Source organism: Microcaecilia unicolor, chromosome 3 (genome assembly GCF_901765095.1).
Source record: "Microcaecilia unicolor chromosome 3, aMicUni1.1, whole genome shotgun sequence".
NCBI lineage: Eukaryota > Metazoa > Chordata > Amphibia > Gymnophiona > Siphonopidae > Microcaecilia > Microcaecilia unicolor.
Window position 1 is genome coordinate 284,412,788 of NC_044033.1, and position 19,696 is coordinate 284,432,483.

At 43.2% G+C, this 19,696-nt stretch overlaps 1 protein-coding gene across 1 annotated transcript in view; it reads left to right on the plus strand.

Annotated features, from left to right (window-relative positions):
• SIPA1L2 (signal induced proliferation associated 1 like 2) overlaps positions 1–19,696 on the plus strand; it is a 922,756-nt gene that overhangs the window by 144,889 nt on the left and 758,171 nt on the right. Inside the window, exon 4 of the mRNA XM_030198133.1 lies at positions 8,745–8,919. Within this exon, the coding sequence (XP_030053993.1) occupies positions 8,745–8,919 (175 nt within the window). The remainder of the gene's footprint in view (positions 1–8,744; positions 8,920–19,696) is intronic.

Sequence of the window (19,696 nt, forward strand, 5' to 3'; positions counted from 1 at the left end):
GGTTGAACAATTAGTTATAAACTATGTTGTTTCTGACTTTACTTGTTTTGGACTGCTTTGGGTGCTACTGATCTATACATCTGCTGTCTACAATTATGGAAGATGAAAAAGAGAAAATAAATGTTTACTTTTGCAGTGTGTTTATGAATGCCTGTTCTGTGTGCATGTTTATACATATGGCTATGCTTTCTGAACATGCGGCATCATTAAAGGACAAACTTTTAAATTCCTAGTTGGGTATATATGCTGATCTCAACTTTGTTAAATGTTTCAGACATACCCATCTATTTGCTTCCTTGATATAATTGAATTATATTATTTAGTCTCGTATTTTCAAATGTAAGGTACATTGAACGTGAGCTTGCTTGGGATAATGTGGAATATAAATGTAAAAAAAAAAAAATCCTTGATCCTCCACCTTTTAAGACGTCCTATCCAGCTGGAAGGTGATGGCACAAGGAAAGCAAGTTTGATCCAGTGAAGACTAACTAAAAATAACCTGTTCCTTAGCTGGGCTGTAATTTTACCATATTGAAAATACGATCATACTATGTTCCACTAATAAGTTGGCTTGAGTTACTGGGGCTCATCTTCAAAGCACTTAAAGTTCCATAGGTTACTATGTAACTTCGTAAATCTAAGTGCTTTGAAAATATAGCTCATTGTTGTCCTACAAGTTTTAACTTTTCATGGGTATCCAGATAATTTATTTGTGGGTTTTATTTTGGGGTAGAAAGTGATCTAGTATTTTGCTCCATAAAGTAGATAAGCACTTTTTATTTTTATTTCTCATGTGCTGTACTTCTTACAGAGAATGTGATTACTCAGTATTTCCTTTGTTTATCAGCAAAGCGCTGATAAGGAAGGCAAAGAGGAACTTTGAAATAAAGATTGCTTTGGACGTAAAAACACTTAGTATATTAAAAACAAGAAGCCAGCAAAAGAATCGGTTGGACCGCTAGGTGACTGAGGGGTAAAAGGGGCAATTAGGGAATACAAAGCCATAGCGAAGAGATTAAATAAATTCTTTGCTTCGGTCTTCACTGAGGAAGATTTGGGAGAGATACCAGTGCCAGAAATGGTATTCAAATCTGATAATTCGGAGAAATTCAATGAAATCTCTATAGACATGGAGGATGTAATGGCTCAGTTTGACAAATTGAAGAGTAGCAAATCGCCTGGACCGGATAGTATTCATCCCAGAGTACTGATAGAATTGAAAAATGAACTTGCAGAACTGTTGTTAGTAATATGTAATTTATCTTTAAAATCAAGCATGGTACCAGAAGATTGGAGGGTGGCCAATATAATGTTGATTTTTAAAAATGGTTCCAGAGGAGATCTGGGAAATTATAGACCGGTGAGCCTGACGTCGGTGCTGGACAAAATGGTAGAGACTATTATAAAGAGCAAAATTACAGGGCATATTCAAAAGCATGGATTGATGAGACAAAGCCAACATGGATTTAATGAAGGGAAATCTTGCCTCACCAATCTATTAAATGTCTTTGAAGGGGTGAACAAAGATGTGGATAAAGGTGAGCCAGTCGATATTGTGTATCTGGATTTTCAAAAGGCGTTTGACAAAGTACCTTATGAAAGACTCCATAGGAATTTGGAGAGTCATGGGATAGGAGGTAGTGTCCTATTGTGGATTAAAAACTGGTAAAAAGATAAAAAACAGAGATTAGGGTTAAATGGTCAGTATTCTCAATAGAGAAGGGTAGATAGTGGGGTTCCCCAGGGGTCTGTGCTGGGACTGCTGCTTTTTTAACATATTTATAAATTATCTAGATATGGGAGTAACTAGTGAGGTAATTAAATTTGCTGATGATACAAAGTTATTCAAAATTTTCAAATTACAAGAGGACCTCACGAGACTGGGAGACTGGGCATCTAAATGGCAGATGACGTTTAATGTGAACAAGTGCAAAGTGATGCATGTGGGAAAGAGGAATCCGAATTATAGCTATGTAATGCAAGGTTCCACGTTAGGAGTCATCGACCTGGAAAGGGATCTAGGCATCATCGTTGATGATACATTTTGAAGCCCTTTGCTGCGGCGGCTAAGAAAGCAAATAGAATGTTAGGTATTATTAGGAAAGGAATGGAAAACAAAAATGAGGATATTATAATGCTTTTGTATCGCATCTCGAATATTGTGTTCAATTCTGGTCATCGCATCTCAAAAAAGATATATTGGAATTAGAAAAGGTACAGAGAAGGGCAATGAAAGCGATAATGGAGATGGGACGACTTCCCTGTGAGGAAAGGCTAAAGCGGCTAGGGCTCTTCAGCTTGGAGAAAAGATGGCTGAGGGGAGATATGATAGAGGTCTATAAAATAATGAGTGGAGTGTAACGGGTAGACGTGAATCTTTTGTTTACTCTTTCCAAAAATACTATGCCTAGGGGGCACGCAATGAAGCTGCAAAGTAGTAAATTTAAAACAAGTCAGAGAAAATATTTCTTCACTCAAAGTGTAATTAAACTCTGGAATTCGTTGCCAGAGAATGTAGTAAAAGCAGTTAGCTTAGCTGGGTTTAAAAAAGGTTTGGATGGCTTCCTAAAGTCCATAGACCATTATTAAAATGGACTTGGGGAAAATCCACTGCTTATTTCTAGGATAAGCAGCATAAAATGTACTTTTTTGGGATCTTGCCAGGTACTTGTGACCTGGATTGGTCACTGTTGGAAACAGGATACTGGGCTTGATGGACCATTGATCTGTCCCAGTATGGCATGTAATTTTGGTCCTTTATTCTGTGATTGGTGAGGATTGGTCTATGTTCTGTGGGTGACCAAGGTGAGAGATTCTGCTGGCATGTAATTTGTGCGTGGATCCATAGGAGTCTGGCTTTTCACTGCTGCCTTTTTAAAGGTACAGTTACTGATTGTTCAGAATTGGTGCTGTTAAGCTTGCCATATAGACTCTGAGAAGCACCTGTGCAGGGTTTAGTGTTACTTCACAAAGTAATTTGACAGACAATCCTTTGCCTGCTCCTTCCTAAGGAGAAGGGGGTGGAAGGAACACTGTCAGGAACTCCAGGGACTTAAACTGGTTCATGTCAGCTTTAGAAAGGAGAGAAAGCAGTATAACCAGATTGGGAAACTATATGATATGCGGCCATTGGCCCATACTCTAACTCTGGGGGAAGATTAAAGGCCCCTAATCATAGATATGAATCTCCCCATGGACCCATATTTCTCTACAGTGGCATATAAAAAATCCCAGTGGACTTTGTCATACACCTTCTTCATATCAAAGCTTATTAGCAGAGAAAGCTGTCTAATTCTCTCCACTGAGATCAAAATATGCCCTAAGTTGCTAAAAACCACCAACTGGTCTGAAAACCTACTTGAGAGTCATGAATAATTGAAGGCAACACTCTAGCTAATCGATTAGCCATAACTGCCAGTAGTTTCACTTCATAATTAAGTAATGAAATAGGCCTTTAGGACTCAAGAAGAGAAAGGTCTCTATGCGGCTTTGGCAGTGCAATTATTTGGTCAGGCTGGCACCGACTCAACCTAAACATGGCCATCAAAGGTCCGACTATCCCCTCCTGCAAGAACTTTTATAAAATTGAGGACTTTAGCTATCAGTCTGGGGGGCCTTCATTAATGGGATCCTTTGAATCATCCAGTGAACTTCATTCAGGCTGGATGATGAATTTAGCAAATCTTGCTCAATCTGAGAAATACTAGGGAGGTAAATACCATCCAAGTATAGCCAACACAGCAGACTGTCCTCTGCAGGTGTGGCATACAAAGTTTTATAAAAAAAAAATTTAGGATCGTACAAATACCCTGATCTGTGTGGTCTGTTACCCTGATTGATCTTGTAATGATATGATTTTTTTGTCCAGTTCTGCTTAGTTGCTATTAACTGTGACAAGAATCGTCCACTCTTGTTGCCATGTTTATACAGCTGATATTTATAATAAATGAAAGATTTAGCAGTTGGTTGATGAATTATTGTGTTTAAAGCCGTTTGTATGTTCAATAATTGTTGTTTATGTTGCTCACAGTTTGTTTCCCCAAAGCACTTGCGCTGCATCTGCAGTTGACTTTCCAAATGTAAGATTTCACAGTCATGGGCTCTTTTTGCATGGCTAGAGTAATGACGATCTCTACCCTCAAGACCACTTTTGCAGTTTCCTAATAAAGAACAAGGTTAATTACATGATCTGAATTAGCTCCTTAAATCTGGTGTCCTGATACAGATGTAATGGAAAGGTTCAGTTACAAAAATACATGGCTATTCCCCAGGGGGACCACTTCAGCCACACACCATTGCATGATCTGAGACTGCATAGGGTCCAATCTGGGCTCCTGAAATATTAGTTAACAAAGCTGAGGAAACTAACAGGCAGTCAATGTGGGATTGAGTGGAGTGTTCCCAGGGCAAGTGCATGTAATCTTTATCTAAGGGGTGTAACACTCGCCATATGTCTAGAAGATCTAATAGGAAGCAGAGATTGGGGAGTCCCCTGGTATGGTTAATCTACTGTTTAGGATTATTATATGTTATAAGTCCGGATCCCAAGCCATGCCAGTCTCCCCCTATCATCATATTTTTGGCCTCATGATCTAACAAGAGTTTTACTAACTGCTTCTAAAATGTGTCATCCAGATGACTGGGAGTATATACGATACCCAAGAACACCCTTTCCCTTAGTACTGTAGGGTGTAAATAGATAATACTTAGGATAATAATTACCCACTGATTACTTATTCCAAGGTTCCTAGCTCAGCCTAGGGGTATATTATACAGGAATCTTGGTGCTGGCACCCTGCCAGTGTTTTGTTCCCTGCCAAAGAACAGAAGCCATGTCACAGATAATATATTATTATTTATTATAGGTGAGAAAAATAGAAACACTCTGCAATAGCTTATTTGCAATATAATATCTCTTGCTGATATGCACACTAACAAAATATATTGTCTAACTACACTCTGATTATCCTGAGACTACATACAGTAATGATTAGAACAGTACAAATGATTTCCTAATGATCCTTATGAAAACTTATCACATTTTATGCAAAATACACATTAGCAGCTTTCCCTGACCAAGAGCTGACATAAACCAGTCGTACTTAGATAAAACCACTGCCTAACCCCAGACTAGGAAATATATCACTGTGATCTCACCACGCTGTCCTGATGACGGCTGCAGATGAGAACGGAGCTGATTTTCCCAAAGACGCTCTCTCAGCTGTCTGTGTCTTAGATGTAGTGCAGGTCTTTTTCAGCAAGCAAGCCGGTTTCCGTCTCTCCGTTGGTTTTCAGAGCCAAAATCTCTGCCACAGGTATTTGCACCAGTTATGCAGGTCACAAGGTTGGTATCATAGAGTCTGTGGCTCACCCCGAGCCGTGCTGGATTTCTCAGGTCCTTACCAGGTACTCCTCCTGCAGGGTCTCCGACTAACTAACTTCTCCCACTCTTCCCGCGTTCTTCCAGACCTCCCGGTCAGGTGATAGCCCGGACCAATTATGATCACGTACAGTCCAATGCATGGGCAAGAAGAGTTCTTTGTTTTGTGACCTTGGAGATGGTAACTTCTGGTGCCATGAGTATGACTCCCTTCCTAGCTTCTCAGAGATAGAAGGGGGATGGTTGGAACACAGAATGTCCTTGGCTTCAGCAAGCCTGTCAGTGATTTTCCACAAGCTGAAGCTGGATCTTGCTGACACAGAGATGTGCAGGTCAGAGGGTTGCAGCAGCCATCTTATTGTACCAAGATGTCATAGGCTTGTATAGGCCAAGACCAGCTTATGTAAGATCACAGGGAAATACCCTTACAGTACAGAGGCTGTACAGAAAACATACTGGCCTCCATGGTCTTGTGTGATGGCCTGAATCTTATCAGCTATGCCTTTTCAGATAAGAATTGTTACCCCTCCCTTTTTCCCGAAAGTAGGTATTGCTACACAGTCACCCACCTACCAATGAACCAGTTTTTCATGTTTAGTTGCTGAAAAATGAATTTCCTTTAAAAAGGCAATATCAGCCTTATCTTTGTAATTGTTGTAAGATTTTAGAGCATTTTATTGGAGAATTTATGCCTCCTACATTCCAAGTGATAATCCACACTTTAACCTATGTCAGGAGTTGAAGATTTATTCCACAGCCTCATACAAGATTTTCAGCCACCAGACCCCCTCCCAGTGTATGACTGCTAGGATTATAACTACCCATCCTGATCCCTCTAAATTTATACAAAGTGTTGTGATGTTTAGTGTCCTCTGTATGCCAAAAATCCCATCCAGTATCCCATTCTACCTCCCTCTCTATCCACCCCCAATCCTCCCTCCCTCCCTTATCATAGGGTTACCATATGGCTCCAGAAAAAGGAGGACGGATTGAGCCAGCCGGGTTTTACTTCCATTGCTTTCAATGGAAGTAATTGAGCCACCCGGGTTTTACTTCCATTGCTTTCAATGGAAAGCAATGGAAGTAAAACCCGGCTGGCTCAATCCGTCCTCCTTTTTCTGGAGCCATATGGTAACCCTACCTTATCCCAACCCCAGGTCACCTATTGATGCCCCTTCTTCATCACTCCAGTTAAGAAATATAAGTGCAAAGCCCAATAGCTCGTCATCAATGTCCAGACCCTTCACCATGTGGTTCCGCTTGAGCAACTTATTGCAAGAAAGTTTGTGCCTCTGCCACTTTCTCATAAATCTGTGTTGTACCCCCTATAAGTAACCCTCAATTTTGCAGGATATAATAGTGCAAAGCAAATAATTTAGTGCAAATTGACGCAGACCCTGTCTTTGTGCTGTCACCTTTGCGGAAAAGTCTTGAAAACAAAGAACCTTCCGATTCTCATATGTGAGGTCTTTCTCCCCCCCCCAAAGAGCTTGCATGATGGCTGTTTTATGAGCAAAATTATGTACTTTAAATATGACCATCCCAAGGTCATGTGACTTGTGGTTGTTTGATACCCACATGGTGAGCTCTTTCCACTGTCAGGGGACCCAAGCAGTCTGGGAGCTGTAGGGCCTGTGCCATTTTTCAAAGACGTCTTGCAACTCCTTATTTCCAAGTGTTTCCAAAAGACCTACCAGCTGCAGATTATTTCTTTTGGACCTGTCTCAAGCTGGTCCTCATTTTCTGACAGCTTCTTCTGTAATTGGGCCTGCAAGTCCTCCACTGACATCACTCAGTCCTCCAGCTCACCCAAGCGCTGCTGGAATGCTGCAAAATCTTGGCTAAGTTCATCCATTTTCTCCTGAAGCCACTACAATTTAGTATCTATTGGGCTCAGTCTCTTATCTAAGATAGATTCCATTGCAGTTGTTACCTCTGCCTCGACTTCCGCCACCTATACCAAGCTAATGGTTGAGCCAGCAGGGCATCTTGTCCTCGATATACTTTATCTTTTCCCTTTCTTTTTTCTGAACTTTGATACCATTATCACAAATGAACAGATAGACAGTGCACCAAACTATTCCGGAGTATTTCTTGCACCTCCCTGTCGAAATTTGGGGGTCTAATATGGTCTATCTATATAAAAGGCACCACCAACGTTCTATGAAGCCTCCAGCCGGAAGTGTGAAGGGGGAGAGATATCCGGTTTCCCCATGAGTGTCTGCCCCGCCCTCGCTCTCTCTGTAACACAAACAATGAAGGAAAACACAACAACCGAAATCAAATCGCTCTCTCTGTAACAGTGAAGGACTCAGAGGGGGGAGGGGAGAGAGGGCAGGGACAGAGATATCCGGTTTCCCCCGCCCTCGCTTTCTCTGTAACAAACAGTGAAGGAAAACACAGCAAAGCACGAAATCAAATCGCTCTCTCTGTAACAGTGACGGACTCAGAGGGGAGAGAGGGCAGAGGGCAGGGATACACACACTCCCACATGCACACAGAAGAAAACCTTGATAGCCCCCGTTTCATTTGCATCAGAAATGGGGCTTTTTTACTAGTATCTAATATTAGGTATTATGAAGAATGGCAAGAGAAGTTCAATCAGTGACTTCTGAACATGGCATCATGTGACCTCTCCAGGCAAATGCATTTTAAAAAACCATCATAATCCTGGATCACAAAGTCAATTCAAGGTTATCATGACAATGAAAATAATTGCTCTGGTTCTATTTTATACATCATTTTTAACAAACACTTCTCATATTTCAAATAATTGGTTGTACTTGAATATATGAAAAAAAATAACACTGGCAGTTTTTTTTTTTAATTATGTACACTACTTGATTTGAATCTTCTGTTCCAAATTGTCTTTCTCATTTAATGTGTGATACATGAAAAAAACTACTCATTCACATGGGACCAACCTTCAGAAATTTAAATAAGATAAATATATGAAAATAGACGCCTCACTGTGCCGCCAAACTGGGAGAAGAGGCAATTATTCATTCAAAGCCAATTAAAACTCTTCAGACTTGAAGCACACAATAGAACAGATTCTGGATGCTGGTTTAATGGTTTCCTAAACCCTTCTATTTGTTCTTGTCAGTCTTTGAATATATACTTCCCACTGTGATGCATCTCATTTTCTTTCTTGTCTTTTAAAGCATTTCTGGAATTGCCTTCTCCTCTGCCTTTGTTGATGCCTTTTTCTTCCCTTACTTCCCCAAATCTTTGATTTGTGCAAAAATTATTTTTCTGCTGATGGCTTCTCTCTTAAGACTTGAAAAAAGTGGTGTTTTTTTTTTTTTTTTTTTGTATTTGTATTTGACATTTGAGAAATGACAGTATACCTTTCCCATTACAGTTGAGTTTTCAGCACAAGATTGGGATCCTTTATTGCAAAGCTGGCCAAAGCTCGGAGGAGGAGATGTATAACAATGAAACAGCAGGACCTGCTTTTGAAGAGTTCCTTGATCTTCTGGGTCAGAGAGTGCGTTTGAAAGGATTTAATAAGTACAGAGCTCAGCTAGATAATAAAAGTAAGTCGTTTTTATTTCCCAGTTCAATTATTATTTAATAGCTCCTTGTAAGTTTACCATTTGTTTTCTTTATACTGTAATATGTTGTATTTCATATGCTTCTTGCACTGGCCTTGCAGAATTCCAAAAGACGTTAGCAGTCCAATTATATCCCATGTAATTATATAAAATATAATCTTTACAAAACATAAAAGCAGCAGTGCAATCTCACTGTTCATGTAGTATGGAGATTCTGTAAATAGAGTTCTGTTCACACACATGAGCCTTTCGTAAAACTGTAATCTATTGGAAGGATATATATTTTTTAAATTCTTTATCAATAGTGTGTTTTTAAAACTAATTTTTGGGATAGTGAAAGGTTTCACAGTGAGATTGGAACCAGAAGGCCTACCTGGGCATGGCAAACGTAGTGGCAATACAGACCTTACCCAAATATTCGTACCCCACCTGGCTTCATAAGAAGGAGCCCTGGGGAAGAAAAAAGGGCAATAGATGGATGAGCAGACTGGATAGGCTATATAGTTGTCAATTTGAAAAAGGTCACCTAAAGTTAGGTGCCTAAATTTTGTGCTCTAGGCGCAAATTCTATAATTATTTATTTGTTGCATTTGTATCCCACATTTTCCCACCTATTTGCAGGATCAATGTGGCTTACATTGTTCCGGAGTGGCGATCGCCGTTTCCAGGTTGAGAAATACAAAGTGATATTGCATTAGAGTTCATAAATGATAAGGTAAATTACAAAGTAGTTTTGCATTAAAGATCATAAATGATAGAGTAGATTATAGAGTAAGTTAGATGATCAAATATAGAAAGTTCGTATCCTGCATGAGAAGTAGAGTGGTAGTGAGTAGTGTGTAGCGTTCATTAGTGGCTGCATAAATGAAGCAGTCAAGTGTAGAGAGTTTCATTTTGCCTAGTTTTGGTGAAGTTTCATTTTCTAGTATTTAGGATGGGTCATTGTGGTATGCTTTTTTGAACAAGTTGGTTTACAGTAGTTTTCGGAAGATTTGTAGGTCATGAATTGTTCTTATAACATTTGGTAGTGCATTCCATAGTTACGTGCTTATGTAGGAGAAGCTGGATGCATACGTTGATTTGTATTTAAGTCCTTTGCAACTGGGGTAGTGTAGATTCAAGAATGTGCGTGCTGACCTTTTTGTGTTCCAGGTTGGCAGGTCTATGAGGCGATTTTATGGACCAGGGTGCAAATTTTGAATGCAATTCGTTCTTTTAGTGGGAGCCAGTGTAGTTTTTCGCTTAGGGGTTTGGCGCTTTCGTATTTCGTTTTTCCAAATATGAGTCTGGCTGCTGTGGTTTGGGCAGTTTGGAGTTTCTTAATGATTTGTTCTTTGCATCCAGCGTAGATGGCATTACAGGTAATCTAGGTGACTTAACACCATTGATTGTACCAGGCTGCGGAATATTTCCCTTGGGAAGAAAGGTTTTACTCTTTTGAGTTTCCACATTGAGTGGAACATTTTCTTTGTGTTGTTTTTTGCATGGCTTTCTAGTGTGAGATTTCGTTCTAGTGTACGAGAATTTTCAGGTTGTCCGAGACCGGAAGGGTGAAGTCTGGGGTGTTTATGGTGGTGGGTTTGTTCGTGTTATATTGTGAGGAGAGGATGAGACATTGTGTTTTTTCTGCATTTTTCTGCATAATGGTAATTAAGCGTGTATTGCCATTATAAAATACTAGCAGAAGTCGGCATTTACATGCCAACATTTAGGTGCAACCAAGCATGCCACGTCTATGGCAAGTGTAAATGTGTGTGCTTGACTTTGGCACATTGCGCACATAAGTGATAGTATTCTATAAAGTGCGTGCTATCATAGTCAGAATGCCTATGACCTCTCTGTGCCCTTCTCAGTTATGCACTAGACAGTTTACACATACACTTTATAGAATAGGGTCATAATGAGGAGGAAGTGGCATCAGCAACCAGGATGGCAGCTCCCTGTCCCTTGTCTCAAACCCACACTATATTGGAGGCATCACGCCCTTACCGGCATTAAATCTTTGAGAGTTGGATGCCTGAAGCTCTCCTGTACACTTTGGGGTGAGTACAAGAAAGTGCCCGGTGGATTTGTTTGAGTTTTCATACATGAACGTAAGCACCCAGAAGCATGTGGAGGGTCTAGACATGGCATCTACTCCTGCTAGTGGAATCTCAGCACTTGATTACCGTGGTTTTAGAAGGGAGATCACGACCCCATCCAGGAGTTTTGCCACTGGCTAAAAGAAATACGATCGGACCTCAAGGCAGCCTTTGGGGCAGACCTTAGAGGAGAGATTGGAGAACTGGGCCATTGTGTAGAGGAGAATGAAACGAAAATCAGTGAGCAGGATGAGTCAATTGCTGACCTAGAAGGGAGATGTGCGGTTGATGACTTAGCAGAAAAAGTGGAGGACCTTCAAAACTGCAGCTGCCAATGTAATCTGCAGTTCTGCAGCATACCAGAAGCACCAGAATATTTAGACTGTGAAATAGTGATTCAAATTATTGTCAGACACTTATTTTCAGAAGAAGGCAGCTCAGTGACTCTAGACTCTATTGAACTGGTGAGAGTGCATCAAACTAGGGGGGGAGGGGGGATCTGCGCGAACATCAATGCTTGTTTTCAAAGTTACAACTTAAAGAAGTGATTCACTGTAAAGCTAGAGGATGTTCCTTTTTAACCTGGGACTTATACCTTATTGCTATTTTTCAAGACATAGCAGCTCCTACTTTAAAGCGTAAAGGTGACATGAGATTCCTTATACAGTGGTTAAGAGAGGAGGGTATCAAGTACCGGCAGCACTTTCCTTTCACTCTTCTGTTCATCAAGGATGGTAACATAGTAAGTGACAGCAGATAAAGACATGTACAGTATATTGTTTACGCAACAAAGAGGAGGCCCTACAATGTTTCCCATTGGATGTGGAATCGAAACAACCTTCAAAGAGCTTGAAACATGGAGTCTCAGCTATAAAAGACAGCCTAAATAGCAGCGAATAAGAACTGGCAGAGGATGGCTTTGACACCAAGTCTCAGATATCAATATGTCTCAGGATGTGGTGGTAATTGCTGAAGTAGAGTTCACAGCTTCTTGCATTCCATCTGACTAACCTTGTCGGTTTTACTGCAGCCAAGAACTAATTAGCAGCCTTTTCTTCGTGCCTCTTACTGTTTGATGGTTAAAATTTCTTTTGGTAATATTAAGGGTTAGTGTGGGCTTACTTGGTGAATGGTATATTGTGGGATCATTTTTTCTTGATTGAAAATGGGACTGAGCTGGGAGATTGGGGGGGGGGGGTGGGAGCATCACATTCTGTTTACTGTTTTTGTTTCTAGTAGTGAGATAAGATTAAAGGGGATTAATGATAGTTTAGAAGGGGCTGTGGGGGGCAAGCAGGAAGGGAAGGGTGGGACAGAGGGGAGCTGGGTGGTCTCTTCAGCTTTAAGGTAGTAGGGACGGGGAACTAGTGACCGAAACACTAAGGATGGCAAGGTGTGTTACTACTACTACTTATCATTTCTATAGCGCTACGGGACGTACGCAGCGCTGTGCACTTGAACATGAAGAGACAGTCCCTGCTCGACAGAGCTTACAATCTAATTAGGACAGACAAACAGGACAAACAAGAGATAAAGGAATATTAAGGTGAGGATGATAAAATAAGGGTTCTGAACAAGTGAATAAGGGTTAAGAGTTAAAAGTTGCATCAAAAAGGTGGGCTTTTAGCTTAGATTTGAAGACGGCCAGAGATGGAGCTTGACAATGTACCGGCTCAGGAAGTCTATTCCAGGCATATGGTGCAGCAAGATATAAGGAACAGAGTCTGGAGTTATCGGTGGAGGAGAAGGGTGCAGATAAGAGAGATTTACCCAGTGAACGGAGTTCCCGGGGAGGCATGTAGAGAGATGAGAGTGGAGAGGTACTGAGGAGCTGCAGAGTGAATGCACTTATAAGTCAATAAGAGGAGTTTGAACTGTATGCGGAAACGGAAAGGAAGCCAGTGAAGTGGCTTGAGGAGAGGGCTAATATGAGCATAATGACCCTGGCGGAATATTAGTCATGCAGCAGAATTTTGAACAGATTGAAGAGGAGAGAGATGGCTAAGTGGGAGACCTGTGAGAAGCAAGTTGCAATAGTCTAAGCGAGAGGTGATAAGAGTGTGGATGAGGGTTCTGGTAGTGTGCTCAGAAAGGAAAGGGTGAATTTTGCTGATATTATAGAGAAAGAAACGACAGGTTTTAGCAGTCTGTTGAATATGTGTTGTAGGTGGGATTAGACGACACTTTGGGAATAGGGTAGTGGTGTGTTGGTAAATGTTTAACAACAGGCTGTCTCCCCAGTCCACCTCTACGCCCCCCCCATCCACCTCTGCGCCCCCCCCCCCCCAATTGCAGAGAGAGCCGGGGGGGGGGGGGGGGAGCAATGCATTACTCCAGGAAAAAAAAATTAAATGATCCCAGGTTCCAATCTAATTCATGTTTAATGTGGGATAAAATACCATAAATAAGTAAATAAATATAAACTTTTAATGTTGAGCACCTGATTCTCAAAGTGGACATATTCCAAACACTATAATGAAAATAAAATGATTTTTTCTACCTTTGTTTTTCTGATCATGCTGGCCCAGTATCCGATTCTGCTGCTATCTGTCCTTTTAACTCCGTTTCCAGGGCTTCCTTTCCATTTATTTCTTTACTTTACGCCTTTCTTCTTCATTTCTTGCCCTACATGGATCGGTAAGTAAAAGCTGGGTCCTCCGTAGACTTGACTGTCCAGTGGATCCAGCTTCTGCCTATTTTCTTCATCCATGTGCAGTTTTTCTCCTCTCTTCATTTTCCCTCATTATTATTATTATTACAAGTAAATAAGGCCCGTTTCTGACACAAATGAAACGGGCGCTAGCAAGGTTTTCCTCGGAGTGTGCATGTTTGAGAGAGTGTGTGTGAGAGTGACTGTGTGAGAGAGAGTGAATGTGCGAGTGTGTGTGTGACAGAGAGAGAGTGTTTCTGGGTGCGAGTGTGTGAGAGAGAATGAGTGTGTGTGTGAGAATGAGAGTGTTTGCGAATGTGTATGTGAGACACAGTGACTGAGAGAGAGTGTGTTTCACACAGATACACTGTGTGAGTGAGAGAGTGTGTGTGACACAGAGTGAAAGACTATTTGTGCAATACACAGACTGTCTGTGAGAGTGAGTGTATGAGACCGGGTGTGTGAGAGTGACTGTGTGACACAAAGAGTGAATGTGATACAGTGTGAGACATAGTGTGACTGTATGAGAGTGAGAGAGAGAAAGACACTGACTGTGAGAGAGTCGGTGTGTGTGACAGAGATACCTCCCCCTCCCTCTGTGGCCTCAGCACCCCCTCCTCTGGTCTCAGGATCCCCTCCCCCCTCTCAGGTCTGAGGACGCCCTCCTCCCCTCTGTAGCAGAAGGTGGATTTTGAGGGTGTCTTAGTTATTGTTTTGTTGGGGAGTGTGAGAGTTGTATGAGCAATCAGTGCTGCCATTTTGGTGTTGGGGGTTTGTCGGGAGGGGGAGAGGGTACCATTGTTCCACAAAATTGTATGTGTTTCTGTTGTTTGTGGAGGGGTTGGGGGGGTCAGAGTGTGTGTGTGATTGAGGTACATAGGTGTGTGTGTGAGTGATAGAGATGGTGTCTGTGCACATTTGTGTGTGTGTGTGTGTGAGTGAGAGAGAGAGATGTAGATTTTGGATTTGACAGTTTTGGGTATGAGGCCATTTGTGAGGAAGGTGGCGACTGGTTTTTGGGTGGGGGGGAGTCACATGGGGTCTGTAGGTGTGTGTGGGTGTGTGTGTGTGAGAGAGAGATGTTGAACTTCTCTGTTACACTTTCTGTATTGAGGGGGTTGGGGGAGGGAGTGTGTGTCTGTGAGAAAGAGAGATGCTGTGTGTCCATGGCAGTGTGTGTATGTTGGTGTGGGGGGTTGTGAGTTTGGTTGTGTGTATGGGTGTGAGTGGGAGATGTTGATTTTGCTTATTAGATGTTTTGTATTTATTTGGGTGGGAGGGAGGGAGGGATTCTGGTGGAGCTGGGTAACTTGTGGGCTTTTGCTCTGGGGTTTTACATTGCAACTCAGTCTCTCCTCCTTTATATCAAGTTTTTGTTTTCTTTTAATAAGAAGGGGGCGGGGGATGAAGAAGACACTATCAGCTCCTATACTTGCTTGACACCCATGGTGTAATATTGTAGTTGCTGTATACTACACAGAGGGAATACTGTTAAAGCAAAGTCCGTCATCTTTTTTTTTTTTTTTTTTCAATTCTGTACAGTTAGCAACACGTAATGATGGCTGCACTTAGGCTCCCGAAACTGAACTGCAACCTGCTATGATCTCTCGGGGTTTCCGCCTAGCGCTTTACTTACAACGCCTTCGTAGCCCCGGGAAACAGAACCGTGTTCACGTGCTCAATGTTGTTAGTGATGAGGGCCGGCATCCGGTAACTTCTGTTGTGTGCCGGTCACACTCCGCTCCGCTTCCGATCATTGAACAGGCTGCAGCATTGCAAGTATTAGGGGTTACTGGTGGCGGCGATGCGCTTGTCCTCATGCTCTGTTGAGTGTAATGACAGCAGTAGTATTTGGCGCACGTTTGATACGAACATTGCGAGTGGGCTGGCTGATGTGCTGACAGTGAGAAAGTAAACTCCTTGTAAGCAGGCGGACGCTCTGTCTCTTCCAAGGAGGCGGCGGCGGTGGCGCAGCAACAACTACAGAACAATCTGCCTGTCTCCTAGCCTGCACAACTACCTACCTGCCTCCCCCTGCCGCTTTGCCAGCCCATCACTCTCCTGACTGACTGCCCATCACTCTTCAACCTGCCTGCCTCCCAGCCCATCTACCTGCCAGCCCCCCAGCCCAGCAACCTACCTGCCTGCTTGCCCCCATCAGCCTACCTACCCGCCGCCAGCCCCTCTACCTACCACCCGTTAACACCTCAGTCACTACTTATGGCCCCCATACACATTCTCTTCCTCGCCCTGTCCCTTCCTAATCTTTTCCCCCTCCCCCCACCGCTGTATACCGCACGAACTCACTGCCCATCCATGTCCTCTCCCGTCCTGCTCACTACTGCAATACCCTACCCACCCCTGTCCCTCACCATCTCTACTGTCCTCCTCCTCCTTCCTAGCTCTCAACCTTCAACACCTCCTTCCAGCCATGAACCCTTCCCCATTCCTCCTAAGTGCATCCCGCCTTCGTCGCCCTACCTCCCCCACCCTCCTCCGCACTCTCTTGCTCCTTCTTCTGCTATCCACGGGAGACATCAATCCCAACCCTTGTCCCCCACACCTGTCCTCATCCTCGTCTCATCCATGCAAACGTTTTCGCGATGTCTCCAATCTCATCTCTATTCCCCTCCTCCCCCCCTCCTCCCTCCCCTTCTCGTGTGCCCTGTGGAATGCAACAAACTTTCCTTCACCCATGATCTCTTCATCTCCCGTTCCCTTCAACTGCTCGCGCTAACTGAAACCTGGATCACCCCTGACGACTCTGCCTCAGTCGCGGCCCTATGTCATGGTGGTTATCTTCTCTCCCATTCTCCCCGCCCAGTTGGCCGCGGTGGCGGCGTCAGGTTACTACTTTCGCCCTCCTGCAGTTTTCAACCTCTCCTCCTACCGCAGTCTCACTGCTTCTCATCCTTTGAAGTTCACTCCATCTGTCTATTCTACCCGCTGCCACTCAGAGTTGCAGTCATTTACTGCCCCCTGATAAGTCCCTCTCTTCCTTCCTTACCGACTTCAATGCCTGGCTCTCCGTTTTTCTCGAGCCCTCATCCCCATCCCTCATTCTTGGAGACTTTAACATACACACTGATAACCCATCCGACTCATATGCTTCTCAGTTCCTCACTCTAACCTCCTCCTTCAACCTCCAACTGAGCTCCACCACCCCTACTCACCAATCTGGCCACTGTCTGGACCTCGTCCTCTCCTCTACCTGCTCACCCTCCAATTTCTGCGCCTCAGCTCTTCCTCTCTCTGACCATCACCTGATCACCTTCATCACCCTCCCCCTCAGTCCCGTCGAACACTAACCACTACTTCCAGGAATCTCCAGGCTGTCGACCCTCCCACCTTATCCTCTAGTATCTCTAATCTCCTCCCTTCCGTCATGTCCTCTGAGTCCGTCGACAAGGCTGTCTCCACTTACAATGCCACTCTCTCTTCTGCTCTGGACACCCTTGCACCATCCATCTCCCGTCCCACAAGGTGCACTAATCCCCAGCCCTGGCTGACATCTTGCACCCGATACCTTCACTCCTGCGCCCGATCGGCTGAACGCCTCTGGAGGAAATCTCGCACCCATACTGATTTCATTCATTACAAATTCATGCTATCCTCCTTCCAGTCCTCCCTATTCCTCGCCAAACAGGACTATTATACCCAATTGACTAATTCCCTCAGCTCTAACCCTCGTCATCTCTTCGCCACCCTTAACAACCTCCTCAAAGTGCCCTCCACTCCCACCCACCCCCTCACTCTCTCCTCAATCACCGGCTGACTACTTCCGTGACAAGGTGCAGAAGATCAACCTCAAATTCACCACCAAACCATCTCCTCCTCTTCACCCTATAACCCACTCTCTCAACCAACCAACCCAGACCTTCTTCTCTTTTCCTGATATCACCAAAGAGGAAACCGCCCATCTTCTTTCCTCCTCGAAATGCACCACATGTTCCTCTGACCCCATCCCCACCAACTTTCTTAACACCATCTCTCCTACTGTCATCCCCCCCATCTGTCATATCCTCAACCTTTCTCTCTCCACTGCAACTGTCCCTGACACCTTCAAGCATGCTGTAGTCACACCACTCCTCAAAAAACCATCACTTGACTCTACCTGTCCCTCCAACTACCACCCCATTTTCCTCCTACCCTTCCTCCCCAAGATACTTGAACGCGCCGTTCACAGCTGTTGCCTTGATTTTCTCTCCTCTCATGCCATCCTCGATCCGCTTCAATCTGGCTTTCACCCCTTACACTTGACAGAAATGGCACTATCTAAAGTCTGCAATGACCTGTTCCTTGCCAAATCCAAAGGTCATTACTCCATCCTCCTCCTCCTCGACCTATCCGCCGCTTTTGACACTGTCAATCACAATTTACTTCTTGCCACACTGTCCTCATTTGGGTTCCAGGGCTCTGTTCTCTCCTGGTTCTCCTCTTATGTCTCCCACCGTACCTTCAGAGTACATTCTCATGGTTCTTCCTCTACCCCCATCCCACTCTCTGTTGGAGTTCCTCAGGGATCTGTACTTGGTCCCCTTCTTTTTTCAATCTACACCTCTTCCCTGGGCTCCCTGATCTCATCTCATGGCTTCCAATATCATCGTTATGCTGACGACACCCAGCTTTATCTCTCCACACCAGACATCACTGCGGAAACCCAGGCCAGAGTATCAGCCTGCTTATCCGACATTGCTGCCTGGATGTCCAACCGCCACCTGAAACTGAACATGGCCAAGACCGAGCTTATTGTCTTCCCACCCAAACCCACTTCTCCTCTCCCTCCACTCTCTGTCTCAGTTGACGGCACCCTCATTGTCCCCATCTCATCTGCCCGCAACCTCGGAGTCATCTTTGAATCCTCCCTCTCCTTCTCTGCACATATCCAGCAGATAACCAAGACCTGTCGCTTCTTCCTCTATAACATTAGCAAAATTCGCCCTTTCCTCTCTGAGCACACCACCCGAACTCTCATCCACTCTCTCTTTTTTTTTAACCATTTATTTTATTATTTTCAGTATAACATCGGCTTTGTTTCAACATTACTAATACACCAAAAGTACTAGCCAAATCATCATAAACAAGTCCAATAAACCAAAATATTTATCTCTTTCATCTTCTCCTCCCCTCTCTCCCCTACCCCCCCAAATTTTACATGGGATTCGTATCTGTGGCGTAGCCAGACCTGACATTTTGGGTGGGCCTGGAGCTAATATGGGTGGGCACTATGTATATAGGTATGATGGATTTCTAAGTAGTCTGCCCAACAGCTGCCCTGCATCAATATAAACCACATATATACTTAATAGAAAAACAGATATTTGTAATACATTATCCCATATCTTAAACTTGACCAGACATAAGTCTGCAAAAATGGCAAACATCTCAATACACATGACAGGATCCTGCAATATAATTACAGCAATAGCATATATCCTTCAAACTTTGCTTTATAACAAATGCCTGATTAAGTAAACGTTGAAGTCTTATTCACTTCCTCTAGCTCTACTCTATCTCCCTTCTGATGCTGACAAAATAAAATGTGGTACATATCCTTCAACTTTACATTATAATATATATGCCTTATTAAGCTGTATTAATCAAACATTTAAATTTTGGTAAATATACCTTTGAAGACTTCTTCCTTTTCTACCTACTATGGAATTTGTCGCATATAGAAAACATAGCTAGAATGTTTCCTCTTATAGCTTTCCTAGCAACACAAAATCCCTTCACCTCCAGGTACTTTGTGAAGTAAGAGAAAATCCTGCAAAGAAACTTTCTTAGAGTCTATGTTGCAAACTTTAACCAATTCTGAATACAAATGCCAATAACAGCCAGTACCTTTAAAAAGGCAGTAGTGAATACACACAACAGCAATACGCATCTCATTGGAAAGGCCAGACAAGTCAGAATCCTAGATCCACACAAACTACATGCCAGCAAAATCTCTCACCTGCTGGATCACACGCAGAACACAGACCAACCCTCATCAATTATAGAATTAAGGACCAAAAATCAGAAATTG